General features: G+C 48.4%; 10 protein-coding genes across 10 annotated transcripts; 8 read left to right on the top strand and 2 right to left on the bottom strand.

Moving 5' to 3' along the window:
* Nucleotides 1-890: 890 nt before the first annotated feature.
* On the top strand, nt 891-2,150 carry N7532_005961 (glycoside hydrolase family 7 protein; the record flags this gene model as incomplete). Its single annotated transcript, XM_056618455.1, has 1 exon — nt 891-2,150. The coding sequence occupies one exon, from the start codon at nt 891-893 to the stop codon at nt 2,148-2,150; it is 1,260 nt and encodes a 419-aa protein (XP_056474614.1).
* Nucleotides 2,151-2,440: 290 nt separating this feature from the next.
* N7532_005960 (uncharacterized protein) lies at nt 2,441-3,961 on the bottom strand (the record flags this gene model as incomplete). Its single annotated transcript, XM_056618454.1, has 1 exon — nt 2,441-3,961. The coding sequence occupies one exon, from the start codon at nt 3,959-3,961 to the stop codon at nt 2,441-2,443; it is 1,521 nt and encodes a 506-aa protein (XP_056474613.1).
* Nucleotides 3,962-4,998: 1,037 nt separating this feature from the next.
* N7532_005959 (oxidase ustYa family protein) lies at nt 4,999-6,086 on the top strand (the record flags this gene model as incomplete). Its single annotated transcript, XM_056618453.1, has 5 exons — nt 4,999-5,236; nt 5,296-5,427; nt 5,492-5,622; nt 5,676-5,775; nt 5,845-6,086. The coding sequence occupies 5 exons, from the start codon at nt 4,999-5,001 to the stop codon at nt 6,084-6,086; spliced, it is 843 nt and encodes a 280-aa protein (XP_056474612.1).
* Nucleotides 6,087-6,207: 121 nt separating this feature from the next.
* N7532_005958 (GNAT family N-acetyltransferase) lies at nt 6,208-6,924 on the bottom strand (the record flags this gene model as incomplete). The annotated part of the gene is made up of 1 exon (XM_056618452.1): nt 6,208-6,924. The coding sequence occupies one exon, from the start codon at nt 6,922-6,924 to the stop codon at nt 6,208-6,210; it is 717 nt and encodes a 238-aa protein (XP_056474611.1).
* A 1,427-nt stretch (nt 6,925-8,351) lies between these two features.
* Nucleotides 8,352-9,043, top strand: N7532_005957 (uncharacterized protein; the record flags this gene model as incomplete). The annotated part of the gene is made up of 3 exons (XM_056618451.1): nt 8,352-8,533; nt 8,596-8,836; nt 8,906-9,043. 3 exons carry the CDS (start codon nt 8,352-8,354, stop codon nt 9,041-9,043), a joined length of 561 nt encoding a protein of 186 aa, XP_056474610.1.
* A 2,459-nt stretch (nt 9,044-11,502) lies between these two features.
* Nucleotides 11,503-12,224, top strand: N7532_005956 (uncharacterized protein; the record flags this gene model as incomplete). The annotated part of the gene is made up of 4 exons (XM_056618450.1): nt 11,503-11,515; nt 11,572-11,869; nt 11,918-11,997; nt 12,040-12,224. 4 exons carry the CDS (start codon nt 11,503-11,505, stop codon nt 12,222-12,224), a joined length of 576 nt encoding a protein of 191 aa, XP_056474609.1.
* Nucleotides 12,225-12,241: 17 nt separating this feature from the next.
* On the top strand, nt 12,242-12,526 carry N7532_005955 (uncharacterized protein; the record flags this gene model as incomplete). Its single annotated transcript, XM_056618449.1, has 2 exons — nt 12,242-12,253; nt 12,329-12,526. The coding sequence occupies 2 exons, from the start codon at nt 12,242-12,244 to the stop codon at nt 12,524-12,526; spliced, it is 210 nt and encodes a 69-aa protein (XP_056474608.1).
* Nucleotides 12,527-12,749: 223 nt separating this feature from the next.
* N7532_005954 (uncharacterized protein) lies at nt 12,750-13,275 on the top strand (the record flags this gene model as incomplete). The annotated part of the gene is made up of 2 exons (XM_056618448.1): nt 12,750-13,009; nt 13,041-13,275. 2 exons carry the CDS (start codon nt 12,750-12,752, stop codon nt 13,273-13,275), a joined length of 495 nt encoding a protein of 164 aa, XP_056474607.1.
* Nucleotides 13,276-17,944: 4,669 nt separating this feature from the next.
* N7532_005953 (sulfotransferase family protein) lies at nt 17,945-18,982 on the top strand (the record flags this gene model as incomplete). Its single annotated transcript, XM_056618447.1, has 4 exons — nt 17,945-18,053; nt 18,130-18,323; nt 18,370-18,485; nt 18,538-18,982. The coding sequence occupies 4 exons, from the start codon at nt 17,945-17,947 to the stop codon at nt 18,980-18,982; spliced, it is 864 nt and encodes a 287-aa protein (XP_056474606.1).
* A 1,949-nt stretch (nt 18,983-20,931) lies between these two features.
* On the top strand, nt 20,932-21,315 carry N7532_005952 (uncharacterized protein; the record flags this gene model as incomplete). Its single annotated transcript, XM_056618446.1, has 1 exon — nt 20,932-21,315. One exon carries the CDS (start codon nt 20,932-20,934, stop codon nt 21,313-21,315), a length of 384 nt encoding a protein of 127 aa, XP_056474605.1.
* Between the last annotated feature and the right edge of the window lie 1,189 nt (nt 21,316-22,504).

Raw genomic sequence — 22,504 nt, 5'->3', positions numbered from 1 at the left:
TGCTGGCTTTTATTTTATTTTTGAACGCCGCCCCAGGCAGCGATTAGGCCGCCATCGGGGGATGTGGGGGGCGGCCGCCAAATGGAAGATGGGGCGGGTGGAGGAGGTTCGCGAGGGTCGACGAGGAGGCGATCGGCGCGGGTGCCTGGCTGCCGCCGCCGCTGCCTGCGCACTCTCGCAGTAGCTAATTTGGACTTCTACATTGACAGCTAAATACTACATTTGGGCAGGTTTCTAATTTAACTATGCACCTGATTTCCTCACATTCTACTTGCTTTCGCGGAAATCAATTCCAGTCCATTGAAGACCACTGAGAAGAGAAAAAAGGAATAAAATAGATTTGACCCTGATACCCTGAAAATTCCCTATTCGGGACAAGGGTAGCTTATGGTGTCAGGACTAGTAGCAGCACCTCAAGCGATCAGAAATCAGCTAGCGAAAATCTAATGCCAAGTTTATGATGATATGAGTAGTCGCTTAATGAAGTTCTGGCCCTCTCCCAAGATTTCATTCAGAAGTGTGAAAAGGCAAGTCGCGCCGCCGGCTAAATTCCTCAGGGGATGCGAAATGCGGGGGGAGTAAACAGACCCTGACCCTGACATTCCACCCTTCATCATCCTGAGACACTCCCCTCCGGCAGATCGGACCGACAACAAAAGACCAGGGCATCGCGACTGCTGATATGTGGTCTTTTGAATGTCCGCTGTCACTCGAAACTAGGCCCTTTCTCCCGTCTACCTGAAACAGCCACTGTCCCGTCCGGAGCGATGCGCGACACGAATATTATATGAGCCAGGACTATTCGCGCACTATTAATTCGATGACTTTTCTTCAGTCTCTCCAATCTCAATTGAGCGCAATTGCAATTCATAGCCATCGCAATTTTCAAAATGATGCGACTCCTACTCGCCGCACTCGCGGCCATCCACCTCGTCACAGCCCAACGCATCGGCACCCCGGAGGTCCACCCACAACTCCAAACATGGAAATGCACCAACTCAACCGGTTGCACGGCCCAAAATACCTCCGTCGTGCTCGACGCCCTCTCCCACCCGCTCCACGCAATCGGGAACAGCAGCATCTCCTGCAGCGACTGGAGCAGCGGGCTAAGCAAAGAGCTCTGCAGCACGAAAGAATCCTGTGCAAAGAACTGCGTCCTCGACGGCGCAGACTACACCTCCCACGGCGTCCAAACAAAAGGAGGCAGTCTAATTCTGCACCAGTACCAAAAATCCAATGGCGCCGTGTCGGCCGTCTCGCCGCGCGTCTACCTGCTCGACGAATCGGGCAAGAACTACGATATGCTCCGGCTGCTCAATCAGGAGATTAGCTTTGATGTCGAGCTCTCGTCGCTTGTGTGCGGCATGAATGGTGCCCTGTATCTGTCCGAGATGCTCCAGTCTGGTGGACGGGGTAGGCTCAATCCTGCGGGCGCGGAGTACGGGACTGGATACTGCGATGCGCAGTGTGGGACCAGCCCGTGGATCAATGGGGTTGCGAATACGGAGTCGCGCGGCTCGTGCTGTAGTGAGATGGATCTTTGGGAGGCGAATGCGCGATCTACAGCGCTGACGCCGCATGCTTGCAATATCACTCGGTTGTATGCGTGCACTGGTGATGATTGTGGGAGTAATGGGGTGTGTGATAAGTCGGGGTGCGGATTCAATCCGTATGCGCTTGGGGAGAAAGATTACTATGGGTATAACATGACGGTCGACACGACAAAGCGTTTTACGGTTGTCACTCAGTTCGTGACGGATGACCACACGGCACGTGGGAGGTTGTCTGAGATTAGACGACTGTATGTGCAGGGTGGGAAGGTCATTCAGAATGCTGTGGCGAAGGTATCTGGTACCGAGATTGATTCCATCACTGAAGGGCTTTGCGAAAGCTCTGCTGGTTACTTCCAAAAGATGGGAGGGTTGAAGCAGATGGGGAATGCGCTTCGGCGGGGCATGGTGTTGATTTTCAGCGTTTGGAATGACTCGAGTCAGTTTATGAATTGGTTGGATAGTGGGAGTGCGGGACCTTGTAATAGTACCGAGGGTAACCCGGATATTATCCAGGCGCAGCATCCGGAGACTTCGGTGACTTTTTCCAATATTCGTTGGGGTGATATTGGATCTACTTATACCTATGCCCAGAAGTAGAATCAAATGAGAGAGGCCGTGTTTTTATTATAAAAACGTGATATTCTTCCTAATTCTAACTAGTCCTCCACCTTCAGCTTGCGTCGCGATAACATGCCATCAGTTCTAAAGAATGTATAAAGTTAGGCCGTTGCTCATATAATATCATCAAATGCATGAATGTCAAAAACAATAGGAAACTTCTTCGATCTATTCATCCTTCTTCCTGGAGAGGTTTTAGCAGTCTGTAGAGCATGAGAGAATTTGCGAGACTCACCGTGAGGTATGGAATATGCAAACCAACAACTGATTTACTCCTTCTTGTCAGTGGAGTCGGAGGTGGTGCGGTCCTTGTTGTCGTAGTCCTTGTTGTCGATCTTCTTGTCATCAAGGTCCTTGTGATCATAGTCCTTGTTGTTGTCCAGATCCTTGTTGTCGACGGACTTGTTGTTGGTGTAGTCCTTGTTGTAGTTGGTGCCAGTGGGGATCGCAGACGAGTAGCGGGTGTCATCGTTGGGGGAGTTGCGAGTCCAGACACGAGGAGTAGGAGTAGCACGAGTACGGTCCCAGTCGTGGCGGCAGCTCCAGCCGGAGCGGTCGTTCCAGTCGCCGTTCTGGCACTTGTCGTAGCCAACGCCGCTGTTGTAGTCATAGTCATCGTTGTTGTTGTAGCGGTTGCGGCAGTTCCAGTCATTGCGGTCGCAGTTGCGGTCCCAGTCGCGGTGGTCGTCGTGGTTCCAGTTGCTGAAGGGCCAGATGCGGCGGGTGAGGATGTTGGAGACGACGTTCTCAGCGACACGGCGGTCCTCCTCGTTGTTCCACCGGCCATCCCGGTAGCCCTCGTTGTAGGAGCCGTCGCGGTTGTAGCCATGACGGTCCCAGCCATCACGGTTGTAACCATCTCGGTTGTAGCCATCGTTGTCGTAGCCATCGCTGTTGTAGTCAGGGTTGTAGTTGCGAGGAACGTGAGGAACGGAAGCTCCAGCACCCGGGACACCGGGGGTACCAGCACCAGCGCCAGGAACAGCACCGGCACCAGCACCAGCAGCGGCAAGATTTCCCTGGCCAGCAGCACCGTTCAGAGGGTTGGCACCCTGGCTGACGCCCTGGCCCTGGTTCAGAGCATTGGGGTTGGCACCGTTGGCACCGAGGTTGGTGGTAGCAGTGGGCTCAAGACCACGCTTCTGAGTAGCATGCCATTGTCCGTTGGCATCGGTCCAGCCACCCTGCTGGTTGTTGGCGTGCCACTGACCATTGGCATCGGTCCAACCGCCCTGCTGTTGCTGGTTCCAGTTGTTGTTGTTGGCGTGCCAGACACCGTTGGCATCAGTCCATCCGCCCTGCTGGTTATTGGCGTGCCACTGGCCATTGGCGTCGGTCCAGCCACCATTGTTGTTGTTGTTGTTGTCGTAGGGCCAGTTGCGGGCGTGGATTCCGGGGAGACCAACGCCAGGACGGCCGAACTCAGTGCCGTGGTTTCGGAGACCAGCAGCCTCGGCGACGCCGCGGCCGGGGACCCAGCGGCGCTGCCAGCGGCCGGCCTCATTGTATCGGCCATCTTCGTTGTTGTACTGGCCGTTGTTCTGGTCCCACTGACCGTTCTGGTACTGGCCGTTCCAGCCATTGCGCCACTGCTCGTTCTGGTAACCGTTCTCGTAGCCAGTCTGGCCGGCGTTAGCAATGAAGTTGCCTTGGCCGTCATAGTGGCCCTTGCGGTACTGGCCAGAGGGGTCCCAGACACCACCCTGGTCGTTGGGGTCGACCGGGAGAGCGAGGGCCGTGAAAGGCGAGACGGCCAGGAGGAGAAGGCCGTTGATCAGAGTGTAGCGCATTTTGGAAGGTTCGTAAAAAGGCGTGAAAAACGTTAAAGGCGTAAAAGACGTAAAGAGATCTTTTGCAGGCTTCTCTGGATCTGATGATCTGGAGAGATGCTTTGGCTTGGATGAAGACCTGAATTGCCGGTCGAAGCAGCTTGTATTTATATTCGAGCTGGCCGAGCTCCAAGCCTCGCCATTACGTAGCTCAACCAAGCTCGAGCTGAGCTCTCGTAGCTCGTGACGGTAATGTCTGAGCTCGGCGTGTACATCACATCATTGAGTTTTGCTGGTGATTGGGTTCTCGCTGCAAGGGACCCGAGGATGAACGTGCAGCAGAGAATCGTTCTGCCTTGCGGGGGATCGCAGACTCGAGCGATTGACGCGATTGACGGGCTGCGCAATGACTTCAGCAGGCTGTGATGAACAGATTATTATGAGCGAATAAGAATATTCCCTGCGTTGGATGTCTTACCAGCAATGGGGTTTTGATTATTGCATGATGAACCTCGCATCGACATGCATGCAATAGCGTGTCGGGCGTGCCGATCACCCCCGAAGGGGTTTAATTGCATTCCAGTCGATCATCTGGGGTTCGGAGGCGCAGATAGCCGCATCGCCTGTGTTCTGACGAAGATGCGCTGACGACAGCGCGTCTGTCTCGCTTCGATGTCATTCTCGGGATGATTTTGCGTGGGCGCCAACCCCCCTTGGATGTCTTGCGCCCATGCACCACGCTCACGGCGTGCTCATGAGACTTGAAAAACGTGTAAGACATACAGCGGTCATTGCGTCAGGTTGAACCAGATAGGTTGCGAGTGCGGGCTGGTGACAGTGCCGAAGCTGGGCCGCCCGAGGAATGCGCAGGCGCGAGATGGACTGGCGGTCTGCGCAGGCCTGAGCGGAGGGCGAGGTTGGCTCGCCAGATTTCCGAGTCAATCGAGAGGCCTGTTTTTATTTTTATTTTATTTTTTTTTCTACGGTATCTTACGTATCAAAGCAGTCGAATGTGTCTCCTCTAATCCTGGGTATCTTCAATTTTCGTGTTGCTGAAGATGTTCTGCGACAAGTCTCCAGATCTAGTTCACCCAGATGTCGAGACCACAAAGCGTCTCCTCGCCGAGGAAGAGGGCCACCTATGGACCGGCGATGACGACGATGCCTGCATAAACACCGCCTCAGCATTCCTCCAATTTATAGCCCTTTCTATCTGTTTCCTGGTCGGAACTCTCTTGGGTTTCTTTTGGAGAGGTGACCTGGATGGCTTGTGTGGAGGACATGTTTCGCAATACTGTGAGTCCCATGATATCTCTGTTTTCTGAAAGACTTTTGATGGTTAATGCAAATCGTAGCACCCCTGTTGAACGAGGTCGGTATCACATACACCCTGGAGGAATTCGATGGGTCACTCCTCAAGGAGAACGTATTCCGACAAAATGCAAGTCCGGAGGTTGATGCCGCATGGCACTCTCTGGGAGTGAATTGTAAGTCTTTCCTTTTGTTTTCTCTAAAGCCCCGTCGTCTCATGAAAATATATATATATATTAGATCGCGGTATTCGCATACTCGCCGACGACGCAGCAGAGGCGGATATCACGAAAGATCAAGTCAAAATCCAAGACAAGTATGGAGGAGGATATGTGGCCAATGTGGAGGGTCTCCATCACCTTCAGTGCTTGGTAATATATTCCATCTGTTCTTTTGATTCGATCATCAGTAACACGAATAATAGAATCTCCTCCGCCAGTCTTTATACTACAACTATGACTACTACCACACCAAACGCGAGGGAGTGTTCGCCAACAATGACTACATAGCTCGCCGCCACGTGTGTCAGTCATGACGTTATATCCCTGTGCTTCGCAACATCCCAACTGACATTTACTTCTCTCTCTTCCCAGCTCACTGTCTCGACATACTCCGACAGCAACTCATGTGCACAGCCGACACCGGTGTCCTCGGCCAAATCTGGGTCTACCCAGACAACCCGGAGCCGTACGCCGACTTCAACTCCCGCCACCGATGCAAAAACTTCGACGAGATCCGCCAGTGGGCCGAAGATAACCAGCTGCCCGAAAACCTGCCCGAGGATTTCCTGCAGCGACCCGGACCTGGCGATCGTATCTACAAAGAAGTGCCCTAGATTTGATGAATTTCCATGCCCCTTTCATGAGCGAGATGATCTCCTACAAGTATGAGATATGAAACGGATGATGGCATTACGCTAGCTAGTAGTAGTTAAAATGACATGATAATTCTTTTCCTCAATGCTTTGTTATTTTCTCCGTTATCCCATACACGGACAAGTCCCAATGCGACCCCTTGATCGCATAAACATCACTCTTCTTACCCCCAAAAACCTGTAGCTGTGCTACACCCCTCGCCTCCATCCCAACCTTCTCCAGTACTCGGCGGCTGCGCCAGTTCTGTGGATCGCAAAATCCAAAAACCACCTGAATGCAATGTTCAGTACGGGCCCACCCAAGCAACGCCGTCACTGCCTCCGTCGCATAGCCTTTTCGACTATACTCGGGTAAAATCGCAAACCCAACATCCGGCGCTGTGTAATGCGGGTCTGGTGGTTGCCCTTGTATGAGCGACACAATGCCGACAGGCACAGGTACTGTATTGCCCGGTGCGTCTCTGCTCGGAAACAGCGACACCACGAAGAAGCCAAGGTTGCCTTGGGCGGCGCCACAATTTGACTCTTTTGGCATCATTCGCTTCCATATAAAATCCCTTGCTTTTTCGGGCGTCGTGATGGGTGTTTTGCCGCAGGATTCGATGAAGTCGTCTGTGTTCCATAGCCTGACGAGAAAATTGCAGTGCGATTCGTCGAAGTGGTTAAACGGGTCGATTTGTAGACGCCGGGTGAGGATTGTCCGCGTCGGGCTACCAAAGGGATCTTTCTTGCATTCCCATTCCTCATTAGGTTCGCTTAGTGTTGGTCGGGATGCTCTCATGTTGTATGCGACGGTCATCTGATGTAGTTGTTGGTGGTGTTCTGGGCCTAAACGAGACGTATAGCCTGACATTGTGAGATTTGACGTGAGATGTAGTCGGATCCCAAGTCTTCTCAGGAGATTGTTTGCTTTTATGTCCTGTCCAGGTGCCCGAATGTGGCTTATCTCACATGGGTGAGTCAAGCGTAGAAAGCGGATTAGCGGCGGCCGAGACGGCCTTATGCCGACCAATTCAGAACAAACAACACATGAACCGACTGGGATCATGACGCAAGCATCGCTGTATTCCTGAAAGGCGTCCCTCGATCATTCTGTTAAAACAGGTGCTGCTATATCACATAGCGCACGTGCTTTGAGAAATCACACCATTTGTGAAATCATATACGTCTCTGAAAGCGCTTCACTTTTTGTGATGTTGATTGCGATATATATTTGACGCTCTGGTCACGCAGACACGACTGTGTCATGTGACCTGACAGTGTGATTGATCCCATGTCAAAATCTTGAAATAAAGACATAGTGTCTCGTGTTTAGAAGATACTGAGCATATTATACCGAACTCAACAATGACCTTAAAATCGCATTATGTATACAAAATACCTAGGTCAGTCTACCTACTATTTTTTCTCTGCCATGTGGGGCTTTCCTTTTTGAGCTGCCGCCCGTTTTACCAGGGCGCTCATAGTCAGACTCACTGAGTAAATGTCAGTCCGCCCTCACACTCAGTGATCTGGTCGGTGTACTCACGTGACTGATCAGAGGGCGCTCAGTGAGTGTGATCAGTCAACTCACTGATTACTCAGAGACCCATCAGAGGCATCTAACTAACTAGTGAAGAGGGGAACGCTCGATGGCAGCATGCGCTGAGACGTGCGGGTCGATTCAGCAGAAAAACCACCACAAAACACACGCGTAGCAATCAGGAAATAGCGAGAACCCCAAATGTAGGGGTCAGGTTGGGGAGGTGTAAGAAGGCGTATTCTAAAACTAGCTATACCGCCACCGTATACTGCCGGCTATGTCACATAACATGGATGGCACCCATGTAGTAGGGGGAGGGGGTCTCCCCACTACACTAGCTAGTTATTGAGCACTCAGTCCGCGCCCAGTCCAAACCCAACGAAGCACTTCGCCCCACAATATTGTTTATTTTGTGAATCACTTTTTGGTAGCTCCCATTTCCCACCATGACCCGTTTCTTGAGTGCTGCAGCCTTTGGAGGAAAAGAATAGAGATTGGAGAAATTATGCCGCAAAAATGGAAGGCACTGGAGACAAGCCGTTCTCTGGTGTTGAATAAAGATGGTCTGTGCCCAAACACTGAAGTACAAATTGGAGCTACCCCCTCACTCTTAACCTTTCACACAGCTTTCCTTCGCTCTTTACTTCACTCCCTCCCTTGGTCGCCAATTTTTTCTTAGCATTTTGTCGCAATTTTTTCTAGACATGGGTAGAAAACTCTTTTTGCTACAAAAGATGAGATCGCCAAAGAGAGGCATCGAAAGCAATTGGAAAGGAGTGAATATGTTTTCGGTGCTCATGCGAATGCAGATTCCGTCCGACACAAAGACAAAAGGATACCAAAGTCCAAGAAAAGATACTACAATGCGGTTTAAACTTTGGATGGAGTGAGTTACCGCGTAGTTACATGAAGAGCAGATGAAAAATGGAGTTACTGACTTGATTTTAGCTTCATTGAAGAAAATGGAATTGATGGCTACATATTAGGCCTACGCTGTGCGACTCCAGACCATACACTCATCCAAGAATTTCTCCGCTGGTGCTGCCATCTGGCGCTGGGGCAAAAAAGTAAAAACGGACGATCAGTGATGACATCGATTCTCAATTGTGCAGAAAGATTGTTTTTTGGTTGGTTTGAAGAAAATATGCAAATAAAAATTGTGATGGAAGACCGGAGAGAAATATTTAACGTATATCGGATCAAGTTGATTTTCTATTTTCCGGACGTAAGTCAATCTAACTACAACATAGTGGATCAGGAGAACATTAACCGCACAGGAAAAAACGGTTTAAAGTGTCGAGGATTCAGATCACGGCTTCACCAAGAAGGATTCTCCCCGAGTGGTATCCTCGATGTGGCAAGCGGATCATCGTCGGTTCATGCCCGGGTTGCTTGAGGCTATCATCATGCTAGCTCTTCAACTATATCTTTTTACTGGAGTAAGAATCGGAGCTTTTATACCGGAACACCTGGACACAGATGAAAGCGGCCTAAGATATAAGGTGAGGCTATTCCGATTGTTTCCATGGGTTGTAATGCAAGCCCCTGATTGGTCGCCCGAGAATGTATGCAAGCATGACAAAATAGACAAAATAAACAAAAGAAATCCAAAACGAACGTCGCCTCCCCTCTACCCACTCCCTTTCCACAATCAGACTTCATTCTCTGATCTACTTCATCCTCCACCGCCTTCATCTGCGCAGCCCTCTGGGCCATCGACTGCCGCTCCTGCGCTCGCTTGCATCAAGGGAGTACAGTGGATCTGGCACTGCACTCCTAACGGGCACCATCCTTCTCCCTCCGTCACACTGCCCTGAGGGGTCATCCTTTTTCGTCGCCTTTTCCGTGCCGAGAGCCAATGGGTTGACTGCTTGAAACTGGTTTGAGACCTATCCGGACCATGAATTCGGCCACAATTATGCGAACCTCTGGCCGCGTCAGGAGCTTGTCGCGTCGAAGAGCAACTCCGCGGTCGGACAGAGCGTTTCTCATACCGTTGCGCTCGTCTTGGAGTAGCGAGAATTCAAGCAAGATCTGATTGACCGTCTGGTTCCCCAGATCGCAACCAAATCTCGCTGACTCGCGCCGATTGATGCGAGTCAAGTAAGCAGCAAGGCCAATTCGTCCAGTACGAAGCTGCATCAGAATGGACGCTGTCGCTTTCCGCAGGTCGGACCATTATTCCAGGGTTTTCTTTGTTGGTCGTTCGACTAAGCGTTTCGTTGGTCGACCTGTTCTCTCTATAGACCATGACCTTTCCCACTCGATTTTGCCTCGCGGCGAATGCGGCTTTTAGCTGCACCTGTGAGGCGAATATAACGATTGTTTGGGGTTTGTGGTCCTTCTGGTTCCTGGGCCGCCTCCTTCGCGTGTCAGTCGACACGTTCATTGCCGGCCACTACTTGATGAGCAGGTATCCACCTGAAGTGGATTTGACGGCCATTGGCTGTGTGTTGCCGTAGCAGGTGGAGGTATTCTTCCAGGTAGACCTGTCCTGATGGCATCCGTGGTTGGCGGAGCGCCTTCAATGCGGCTTGGTTGTCTGCAAAGATGATAAGCCCGCTTTTCGCCTGTGCCGCCCACGGTTCCGTGGTCTCCAAGATTAATGTGAGTGCCATTACGATGACACGGAGCTCGGTAGCGTATACAGTGGACGTGTCTTCGCCGCCCATTTGGCTGTGAGCGTGGTGATCCTCAAGATCAACGACTACTGCTGCTTCAATTTTTCCCTCGATCCCACTCCAGTCGGTGTAGAGAATCAAGGGTCTTTCTCTTGGGTCTTTGGATAGAATGTGGTCGTGAGTTTTCACTGCCATCTCTCTGTCCTCGATGAACACTTCTGGCGGCGCTTGCCATGGTGCCTGGACGAATGCCTTCCGACTCTCCCAGTCCCTCGCCATAGTTCCCGGGGGAGCCGTAAGGCATCCGCTCGTTTTCCAGGCTTGCGCCTCCATCGGTGTCCATCCAGACCAATCTCTCTCGTCCACCGGTCGGCGTCGTAGCATTGTTTGTGGGACAGCGAATGCTGGTCCAGTCCGTAACCGTAAAGCCGTTTCTTTTACAAGGCGGTTCATATGGATCGCAATTGGTGGTAGGTGTAGTTCTGTGTTCAGTGCCTCCGCTGCTGTCGTTCTGAAAGCTCCGCTGATCAGGCATGCTGCCCGCTTCTGGATGGCCACGAACGGTTGGCTGATTATTCGTGCCTTTTTCTTGCTGATCACCATTGAGTGGTACCAGGCCGATACTCCGAAGAGCATGTGTGGGATGGCTACCGCTTGGTAGATCCTGCGCATAGCTGAAAGAGAGGCCCCCACGTCGAGCCAGCCAAGCTTCGTAGCGCCTGGAGGGACACGCTTGCCTTCGAAATTGCTTTTTCGCGGTGATGCTGAAACTCCAAGTTGGGATCAAGCCAGTAGCCCAGATAGCGTTCCGCCGTCCTTGTCGCAGGTACTGTGTGCCCCTGCAGTAACAGTGGTGTGTACCAAGGCTCGACCTCTTTCGTATTTACGAAATGCACGAGCGCGTACTTCTTCGTGTCGAATACTGTGGCATGCTTTCTGGCCTTCCCGCAAGCAGTTTTGAGCTTCCTGATGGTCTCTCGCTCGCTATCTCCTTTGGTGAATAGAAAGTCAACCAAGTATAGCTCAAAGGCAATCGAAACGAAGATTAAACAGTGTAAGATAATTACTAAAGCTACTCTAAATAGGCTGCTTAGATCGAGAGCTTACTCACTGACTGGGGATTTAAGGTTTAGAATCGGTATACGTGACACTAAGAGACAACAATTCGCATTCGGCTATATTCTCGTAGCTATTGCCCTCTAGCACTGTGCTCTATTTAGCATTGAAACAGTTGATGACCTCGCTAAGTTTGTCCTTTCAGGCGGACAGCCCATAGAATTACGCTAGAAGGATGAATATCCAGAAAAGCCTGGTCTCAGGAATGTCACGGCTGAGGGCCCACAAGACGTTCCACTCGATATACAACGGCTTTCTGAGTTACTACGTGAAATAGTCACGACCGCTAGATGTAGCAAGTTACACTATCCACAAAAACCAGAAGTACTGTATTCTGACAAGGAGCTTTCCTTCAATGAAATACTCCTTATTTTGGAAGACTTGAAACCTCATTGCGAACGCGATTTCGATGTGGTTTATCTTCCTAATAAGAGACCCATCCAAGGTCGATGCCTAGCTAGAGATTGCCACGAAGGTATTAAACGGTGAGTTGCTCCAGAGTATAATAATGGATTATAGGCTAATATTTTTAGTCTGAAAAAATCCGACAGAAGCGCACACATTCGTGTGTCCGACGTAAGATTGCTTTGGATCTTCGAATCCCAGAGTCAAAGTTAAAAATTTGGGATAAGTGCATGAAATGGTTTTAATTAAGTTAGTAGCGAGATCATTGCTCGTCTTACCTCTGATAACTTAGCACTACAAGGTGGTCGTATACGCTACACGGTGATCCGCCCCGGCTACTACCCCTTTTGCTTGTGGAACAAGGATGCTACCGCAGAAGACCGATTAGATTATTTGCTGAACAGTAGAAATTTGAAGCAGCACATTGAAGAATAGCATAAGAATAGAGAGCAATGTCATGTAACGTAGCTAATTTGCGGATGTGGCCAGACTTCCGACAAAGAGAGCAGCCTCCGACACCATTTACATAACGTCTATAGGCTAAACAAAACTATTTAGCTAAGTACAAATCTTCAGAGAAAGAGGAAGCGGTTTTGCAAGGCGGAAGGGCTGAATTTCTTATCAGAGCCGGAGCAGGGCAGCCCCAAGAGACCCCGTTTCTACTGCTATCCGCCAAAAAAAAATATGCACCGGAGGTATTATCAACCGCCTTTCTCATGCCTGTCCCTACGTTATGATCCATCATGGAAGAGTATCTAGAGCAATATTATCGCTCGAGTTTAAGTAATATGTCAACTAAGAACAACAGCAGTAACTCAGTCGGATCGTGCATTTCCGCAGCTAGTTCTCCCCTCAGCTCGCGCAACTCCTGGATTGGAAGTCATTAATCCCAGAATTCTCGAGCCTTTGGAAGTTGACAGAGCCCAGAGACCCTAGGTTTATGATCAAAATTCTATAGAAATGGATTTCCTCAGAATCCCTGTGGATAAGCATGATATTAAACCCATTGCAATCATTCGATTATGTAGCACATTCACAGTTTCATACTCAAGTAACGTCATTACACCTACTCCTAGTCTTGAGACCATTAGACCTGGCACATTTGACCCGGCTAATCACTACACGAAGGATGCCTACCAACCTAGTGATCACGTTGCTAACTATCTATATTCCCTTAGTCTATCTCTAACCGAGGTCAAGCCACAAAAGAGGCCACAGAAGTGGCACCCTTAGAATTGCACATTCCGAAAGTGCCCACCACAAGCTTTACCACAAGCGAAGTGAACGAGGACAAAAAAACTCGCGAAATAACCACCTGATTCTCAAGTCAGGCATCGGCGTATATTCTTCTGTGGAGAATAAGCCCGAAAGTCATCTTCCCGCCCATCGAGAACTCACCGATAGCATCACACCTCTTAGTAGGGATTCTGTCATTTATATCAGGAAACATCTTACTAAAGCCCAGGCAAGACAACAGCCGATTTAGCATTTGTTGAATGATTTGACAAGTAAAATACCTCGACAGAAGCTTTATTTAACGGAGAAACGAAAGCTACGTGAGCCCAAAAGCCAGAATTATGCCCTGAGACAATTGGGCATCATTTTACGGATGTAGATACGATCTGTCTGCGACAAGCTTAGATGGATATCAACCCTCCTCAGCGATACACTAGATCACGGGCCTATCAAAAGAGTGGCTGAGCGACTGTTATTAGATCTAAATTACAATTTTCTTGTGAATTATGCATTTGCAATCGTAGATTCTACCCCGAGAAGGTCTTCGGCCAACTTCCTAAAGGGTCTCATCTGTACAAATTCGCTATCTAGCAGGCAGTCGAGCTGGTGTAGCTTCAGTATTATTAGTCGACCCTTTTATAATTATGCCCTAGCAACTATGTCAAAATTTGAATCAATGCATCACAATTTCTTGTGTTAAATATCAAACCCTGATCGAAAGAGTCAAATCAAGATCGTAAAACAGTTTTCCTTCTACAAAAATATTACAAGAAATGTACAGTTACAGCTTTATTACGTCGCTGCACCGCCACACCCGGAAGGTCCAATTTTGTCTGAACGTTTTGTCAGTGGTACCTTACTGTATGGCATACGTCTTGTCGTGACCAGTACAGCTAAGTTACACGCTCGCACTGACCCAGTCAATGCAATAAAATTGATTCGCATTACAGCTCATTCTGAACTAACTTAGTGCTATGCCGAATTAATAATCCCATGCATAGATCATCAATACCAAGGGGTCAAACAGGCGTTGAAGAAAGCCACTTTAACCAGGCTGGATCATGAATTCTACCAACATGGGTCAGATGCAAAGAGTAATAGCCATGAATATTTAGGCGCTCAGGACGCGCAGACGCAGATGCACTTGACTCGTAAACAGAACAGGGAAGAACCTAAAAATATATACTTTCACCTATTCGTTTGAATGACGGGTAGTTTTCATATTACCATAAAACCGACCTGAATACGACGGTCTAAGACCAAAAGCTTGCTAGAGATATGATGCATGTGAGACACTTCGAGTATTCTTCCTTGGTTTGGATCACTTGTCAAGGAAAACAGAGTTCGCATGAGACAAGTTTTCATAGCTGTGAGCCTGTGCTATCTACCTAAAGAATGGGCCATATACTGCTGACTCGTACATTACCGAAAAGATCTTGCACTTCATCTTTCTGAGCTGGGTCTACCTCACCCTTCTGCGACAACTATCACTAATGTCGCAAATTAACCGAAATAGTCGGCATTTTGCGGTCCCGAGTGTTCGCCGGTATCTGCTTGGCAGACCGGTTCATATATGATTACCATAGCTCTACACAGCCACCAATGCAACCTAAGGGTTGGGGTATTTTTTTTATAACGGGCGAGGCTCCGAGTCAAGAATTATGATATTTTCTGAAAGGGCTGGCCACGGAAAATTAATTCTAAGCTCTCGGGTTGCAGTGGTGGCTGTGTAAGTGGTGTTCGTCACGTCTTGCCGCATCGGGATCCAATTAAATGAAAGGTTGGGAGTTGATGTGAGTGAATGACTCCACATCAAGGACCATCAAAAAGTCAAAGCCCACCCTTAGGACCTGCTTTAATCAAATATGCACTTTGGAATGAATTATAGACATTCAAGTTGTGATTGCAGATACTGTGGGGCGCCTGCAGTAGAAGTGGGTTGTCTATAACGATGAAATTGATGGCTGGCATGTTGCACCTACAAACAGAGCCACACGGAGTACCCATGATTCCGGTCTCTACAATCAAAATAAACAGTTTGGCGAGCAATCAAGCGCGTGGTTAATCAAACATCGCTTCGCTCCGGGCGACGGCGTAAATGTCGATGAAGCCGATAAAACGAAACTGTCGAATGCAGGATTTCTAGTGCGCTGCAGTTTACTCATAACCGTGAGTTATTTCCTTTTCGGTCCAAGCAGCAGCTGTTTCAGCAGCCCCTTTGCATAGTTCCCCATACACATCTCCCATTATCCGGTAAATTGGACCTCATTGGTCGACCACGGTAATTAGTGTACTGTATCCTACGGAATCGATAGAAACTTTGATAGAAGCAATAATCAATAACAACCCACGCGTTAAACATGGTCTCCTCGCTGCGGTCGACAATAAGGTAGACGGGCCACCAATCTATCCAATCCTCAATGCACCTATCCACATCATAATATCATAACTACCTATGAGGATGAGATATTATTGGTCTAAGCTGAGTTCCTCAGTACGAAGTTAGCGCAGAGCTAGCTGACCCAAGCGACGATCGTAACATCCATGAATGACCGCGGCATTTCCCATTCGAGTTTTCAAAATTTTTTCCGATTTCCCAACTTTTATGTAATTGACATAACAATTACCTATTTAGGATAGATTATGATGTCTTGGCATGACCCACTCCTGCCAAGACTATACTCCACTCCCAGAAAAATTTGGGAAATGCCGCGGTCTAGTAGGGAACTGCATAGCCACTCCAGTCATTTCACCGTCTGTTGCAATGGCTACATTACCGGCCTCACAGATTGATGTATACTCAATTTATGCCACAGTACCTGTTCTATTAGATGACCAGTTTGTCGAACCCATTATAATCAGGGTCAATTGCTCAGCAGGCAGTTCGTTGACGTGGCAGAAGTTGCTGAACCCTCAACAGCAACAGACTATGAGTTACGAGTGTTCTACTTTGATTTTCTTAGCAACCAAATTGAGGGTTTATAGGTTATCGACTCCGCTAATGATAAATAGATTGAGAACAAGCGAAACCTTTTTGCGAATGAAAAATAAGGGACCCAGTACATGGCAAAACCTAGTTGAAAATATTGGATTGTCAGATACTGGTATGCTCTTGCATTTAGTATGTCCCGTTGAGGTGCATTGATGTACTTTCTAGTTGAGATCACGCTGTTAAAACGTCAGATCTTAGGAGTCACCCTTAGCGTATTATTCTGAGTATACTCCGATTATCATACAAAAACAAAAAGTGAATGAGCACTCGATGAGTGAACCCTGCCCTTATTGGTAAAATACCAATCCTTGCTTCGGCATAAATCATGGCTGATCTATTGAAATACTGCACGGTGGAACTTTGTAGCACCGAGATATCTACACAATTTTTGAAGTACGTACCATATACGCTAGTCCGTCAAGCTTAGAAGATTGCAGCACTTCGTTTGATCAGCTAACATATCTTATTAGGTCTTCTCTTTCGGACCCTAGTCATCTGGGCTATCTCCCATTGAGTCTCTTATTTTCGAACTCGCCTAATTTCCAAGACCATCGTGAGTTTAGCCATGGCAATGCAGCTGAAAGTACATGGTATAAAAACCCTCGTCGACCATGAAGGGCGATCGAAACGATTGTATCCCCACATAAAACCAGTTAAGACGGCTTGGAACGCCGTATTCATCGCCTTGCACCAGATCACAAAGTCAAGTTTCCACAATTTCGTTGGTGCAGGCATGCCCCCTGAGTTGCCAGCCCAAATGAACTTCCTGACAGTGAAACCAAAGCTTGGCTATCTTCTGCTCTCCCGCTTTCGGCTTCGATTTCTTCCAGGCTTCGGTTCACATTAAGCTTGCCATCCCACTGGAACCAATCCTTGTTGTACCCCGCAAGCTTATGCAACCAGCCTTTATTGCGAGTCAGTCTATACCTCAGCAAGAAGTACAGATCACGGTATCGTAATGGCGCAAACCCGAATGCGGGGACACATAGTAGTGCCACAAGAATCTGACTATCTATCTCAATCCATTGAAGACGTGACGAATTGGGATCATCACAGGTCGGATGACACATCGCCGGTGATGCATTGCAGATTAAGAGGAAATCCATAGCTCCCCAGGCGATCACATTGAGGGCATATACGGCGGCGAGGCAGCATAATGGCGTCGAAATAAGGCGTTCCACCACCTGAAGCAATTTAGAGAGTCCGAGCAGCCCGGTTCGTTCTCGTTCCAGGCCCTGGTAGCCTCTTGAAGGCAATATACACATCCAGCGATATCTGGCCGATGGAAGCAAGGCTTCCTCATGCCCTAGTGAGGATAATTGAGTGGAGGTCTGCGAGCGTTGCTGGTCAGCCTTTAGACTCTTTACCAAATTCTGAAGCTGCGAGCTAACGCGTGAGCAAATCTTGCATACGCACCAGCGACAGACTAGGAGGAAAATTGGACACGACTCACAATTTGAATCAATGTTTAGTGGATCAAATGGTCTCAATGCACTGAATCCTGTATGGTACAGTGATTAAATTTTCAATAAACGAGGTTGAATGCTTGCGGGTAAAATGGGTGTAGATTTAGTTTCTCACAAAAGTTACCATTTTATTAAATGCAGGCAGGAGTCCCCTGGAAGGCAAGAGCCGTCTATAATTGGCAGATGTAGTGTAGTATGAACCAACGCCTAGAAAGGTTCTGCACTGCCCCCCTGAAACAAATACGCGTCCCGCTTGATCATTGGTTTAAGCCACAACGGTATTAACCCCGGTGGGGTGCCCCAGTCTGCAGGACAAAACGCGGCTGGAACATTACCATTGGGCGAGGATTTGGAACGTATAAGAATAACTTATTTCTCCCTGTCTTTAACATATCTCTTTCCCGGACAACAGGAAACCTCTCACTCACTCCTGCTTCGTTTCCTCGGAATAATTTTGAAATATGTTTGCCTCGGAGTCCCCATCATCTTACGACATAGACCGGGAGAAATGCTACCGTGCCGTGCCAATGCGGGTTCTTGTGTTGGGCTTAAGCCGAACCGGAACGGAATGTGAGTTTCACACCCCTGATGGTGCAATCTTGTTTCCCGCTTTGTCTTTTTACTTTGACCACTTTAAACCGCATAGCTGAACCCATTTATATAGCACTTCGAAAGGCATTAGTCCACTTGGGATATAATGGCACATACCATGGTTATGCAGCGGCTGTGGAGTACCCACGGGACTGCGAATTGTGGCTTCGGGCTATGCGGGCGAAGTATGATGGCACAGGAGCGCCGTTTGTCCGTGAGGACTGGGATCTATTGCTCGGTGATTACCAGGTGAGCATTTCAGTAACTAATATGTGCGAATTTATAACTGATACAGTTGGGTGTGAAGGCCGTGTGTGATGTTCCTGCGGCATGCTTTGCGGAGGAATTGATGGATGCATACCCAAACGCAAGGGTCATCTTAACAAACCGTGATACTGATGCGTGGTTCGAGTAAGTGTCTGACAGTAACATATTTTACAGCTGAAATCTAAGACATAGCCAGGTCGGTCCAAAAAACACTTATTGCTAATGCTTTCACTCGACGGGCTTCCTTCATCTCCTTTCTCGCCACGATAACGCGTAGCCCAAACCGATGGACGCGGCCAGTCATGATGTACGCATTGTCTGACTTCTTTGGTGGCAGTTTCGAGAGAAATGGAAGACAGGTTTACCAAGAACACTACGACCGTGTGCGAAAAATGGCCGCCGAGAGAAAAATGGAATTGCTTGAATATGAGGTTACAGACGGGTGGGGTCCGCTGTGTAAGTTTCTGGGCCACGACATGCCAGAGAATCCGTTTCCTCGCGGCAATGATAAGCAGGAGGTGAATACGCGAATCAAAGAAATGATAAATCGAGAAGTCCGGCGGCTGCTGCTGATTTTTGCAGTGCTTCTCTCCTGCTTATTGTTAATTATTTTGATTGTTCTCTTGCTAGTTGGGCTATAGAGAAGCTGGGATTGCGTTTGCTTCCACTAGGTGTGTGGCGCTGGGAAAAAGCGAAACTTTGATAGAATAACGGGTCCTAATCCGACGCCAGGCAATGTAAACTACAACAATAATATATAGAGAAGAAATTTGAACCTAAAGAGAGCGTATCCGGATTTTGAGGTCAGTAGAATAGAATACGGTGGACAAGAAACCTAAGCGGATTGGCAGAATGCTCCATACAGATCGGAAAATTTTGTTCCAAAGATGGTTAGCTAAATAACGACAGTCGATACTGTTGTTGACTTCACGGGCTGTCACGGATCTACTTGTATAAGGTAGAAGGCCCCTAGGTCAGGTAATATACGAGAGCTTAACGGAAAAGAAGAATATCAAACCCCACAACTGCTGAAAGCTAAAGCTGTACAGAGATAACCAAACCAAACTTGATACGTTGGGAGCGGCCGCCTATGAGAGTCCAAGATGTGACATATTGACCAACGAATCACTATTGGTGGCGATACACTCGATCGCAGTAATCCCTTCGCCTGTTTCGTCTACTGGATTTCTTGCTGATCGTTCTAGATACGCAGTCACAACCCCCTCGCTTCTTCCTTCGCCGATTCAAAAGCCGGTTTAATCGAAGTCATAAATATTCACTTGAGGGATCTTTTTAATGTATGGCTCGAGCTTGTTAAAGAACTGCTCGACAAGGCTGTTGGTATCGCCAGCTAGGTACTGTGTACACAGTTAAGTGGACAGTGTGTATGCTCCAAAGCAAAAGCCAATTGATTCATGTAGATAGATGTAGATGCGTACCAGGTCCGGTCCAAAATACCCCTGAATCCCATACGCCGATACTCGGTGATCTCAACACCGGTGCTGCAGCTTAGCGCAAGGTCACCCAGCATAGGAATGTGATCTATCAGTCGCCAGCGGTAAGTTGCCGCTAGCTTGTTCTGACAAAAGGATATGTCCCGACAAAAGCTAATACCCTCGGCCTTAGAGCGCTCGAATGGGATTGTACGGCGTGTGGTAACACTTAGATCGCGAGATAAGCGCTTAACGTATCGATAAATCCACGTTTTGCTAAGCTGACGGACTTGATCATAGTTTCCGTGAGCTAGGATTTGTTGAGCGGCTTTTTCGACGCGCGAGGGCGCTGGGAATGTTCCAAAACCATTTAGAGCTCTGTTCTGGCAGCGATTGAGCGCTTTTATATTAGGTGGACCTTTATTGAGGGCATTTTTCCTTCCAGGTCAGCAATGAATTGAGACGACTAATACGGCATATGTATTTGCAAAATAAATAATTGCAAAGTTACTCGATGGGGACCTTCCCGGGTGGATTGATAACGTACACTCAGAGGGCTTAATATATGGCCGAGATGCTACGAGGGGTTCTGCGGTGAATCAAGCTACCAGGACGGCGAGCATAGCAAGGTAATTAAGAAGAAGCGAACCCAAAATTGTGTTTGGGGGCTATTTTGCAGCCCAGACTAGCGACAGGTTCCAACTTATGCAAGGATATGCAAGCTATTCACATCACACAGGTATCTTCCGGGGGTAAGCGATATGGCGCTGGACGGCTCCATCGCTGCGCCTCAATTAACCAGTGGATCCCGAAATGATGAATTGCTTTCCCAATCTTGCCTAGATTATTTCACTAGCACGTCACTAGTCATTATCTACGATCGAAGTCTGCGTTTAAAGTGAGAATTGCAGCTCCCGAAGCCCCGGGTGATGGCAGCACTGCCTCACTCAGCTACCTAGAAATTTGACGCCATAAACTGCTCCCCTCTATACATGTGAAGCAAATTGGGAAATGGCCGAATATAAAATAGTATGGTCGTCTCGTGTATCTTTCGGTATCATCAATCTCATTGTCCGAAATCCATCACTTAGTCTCATAAATCGTCTTCATCCAGACCAAAACCAAACGTTTTCTCAATCCATTTTTTTATATCTAAAATGAAATTCACTCTCACCAGCTCCGCAATCCTCTTGGCCACCGCAGCCCTGGCCTCACCCGGCGGACAGTCCATCGTCAACGCCATGAACAACGGTAGCACTGCAGCCGTTTCCACTGCCACCGGCCAAACAGTCTCCGCCAGCAAAAATTCCACCCGGGCGACTGACCAAGTCACCCTCACCGGCACTGTCGGCCAAGCCGCCACCACTCAGACAACCAGTTTGACCAGTACGGCCTCAACCGGCAGCTCTGCCAGCGCTGCAACTGAGACAGTTTCCAACACTTCTTCCTCCACTACGAACGGTGGGCTCGCTCGTCCTACCGCTATTGGAGCTGCTGTTGCTGGTATAGCCGGCGCCCTCGGTGTTATGGTTGCTCTGTAACGGGTTTATGCAACATGTGTGTAATTCGTTTAATCTGGATCCTTCCCAATGGAGCGATATGTGAGCTAGCATATCTATATGTATCCTTGTGTGTACATCTTGAGAGATTCACTTCTTGAAAATTGATTTAAAGTATATTCATAGCTTATTGTAGCCTACATGTGTGTTTTGTCTATTGGATTGCTCGCCTAAGGCGCGACTTCGGAATCAGAATTCCTCCGTGAGATCCAACACAGCATCGACCGTGCTTGTCCGATTATTGAAAATCTTGCTACCGTCAACCGGCCAGATCCACAATCTTTAAAGGTTTCGCGAATAATTCGCTGGTTGAATGCTCTCTCTCGTACGGGGCCAATCACCCGTACAAATTTAGCCTTTCCTACTGGTTGGCCGGCCCAGTAAGATAGATCTTTATTTATTCAAAAGTGCTGTTTATGGCTCAAAAACTGCTTACCGTCGAGCGGTTGGCAAAGATGAGTCGTGTGAGGCACAAAACCGAATGGTATATGTTGGTATCACCAGCTAGGTACTGTGTACACGGTTAAGTGGAAAGTGTGTATGCTCCAAGCAAATGTCAATTGATTCATATAAATATTTGTAGATTCTCATTATAGTTGGAAAACACCCCTAGATCCCACACGCCGGCCTTCGGCGTCCACAACACCGGGGCCGCAGCCCAGCGCAAGAATGCGTACACCAAGCAAAGGATGTTATCCATCAGTGGCTTGCAGTGGGTCACCGCTAGATTGTTCTGACAGGAGGATATATCCCGACAGTATAATATCGTTATCCTCGCACTTTTGTAGGAATTCGACAATAAGATGGGAGCCGTGGCCATCGAAGATAAGGATACGTTTCTCCCCCTCTTCGTGCGACCGTCAGTTGCCTCGATAAAATATCGAGGTCATTTGAGGGATATTTCATCAGAGATTCAACCATTTGGCGAGGTTGCCGTGATCGTGTATAGTGGTAAATCTTCGCTTTCGTTAAACCAACGTCTCCATGAAGACCCTGCCGCTCTTAAAGATAAATATCGGATCCATCTGCCAACCATCGGCAGCGATACATTCAATAGCCGTAATAGTCTCGCCTCGTTCAGATCCAGCGAGATCAGGGCAAGTTTTTGAACCGATCACGTTTCTTGATTTACCCTCGTCCGATTGGAAGCCACATTTATCGAAGTTATACA

The sequence above is a fragment of the Penicillium argentinense genome (assembly GCF_028826775.1).
Source record: "Penicillium argentinense strain IBT 30761 chromosome Unknown utg000005l_segment0_segment0, whole genome shotgun sequence".
NCBI classification, from domain to species: Eukaryota; Fungi; Ascomycota; class Eurotiomycetes; order Eurotiales; family Aspergillaceae; genus Penicillium; species Penicillium argentinense.
The sequence above is the reverse complement of the archived record's forward strand: the minus strand, read 5'-3'. Positions and strand labels throughout refer to the sequence as shown.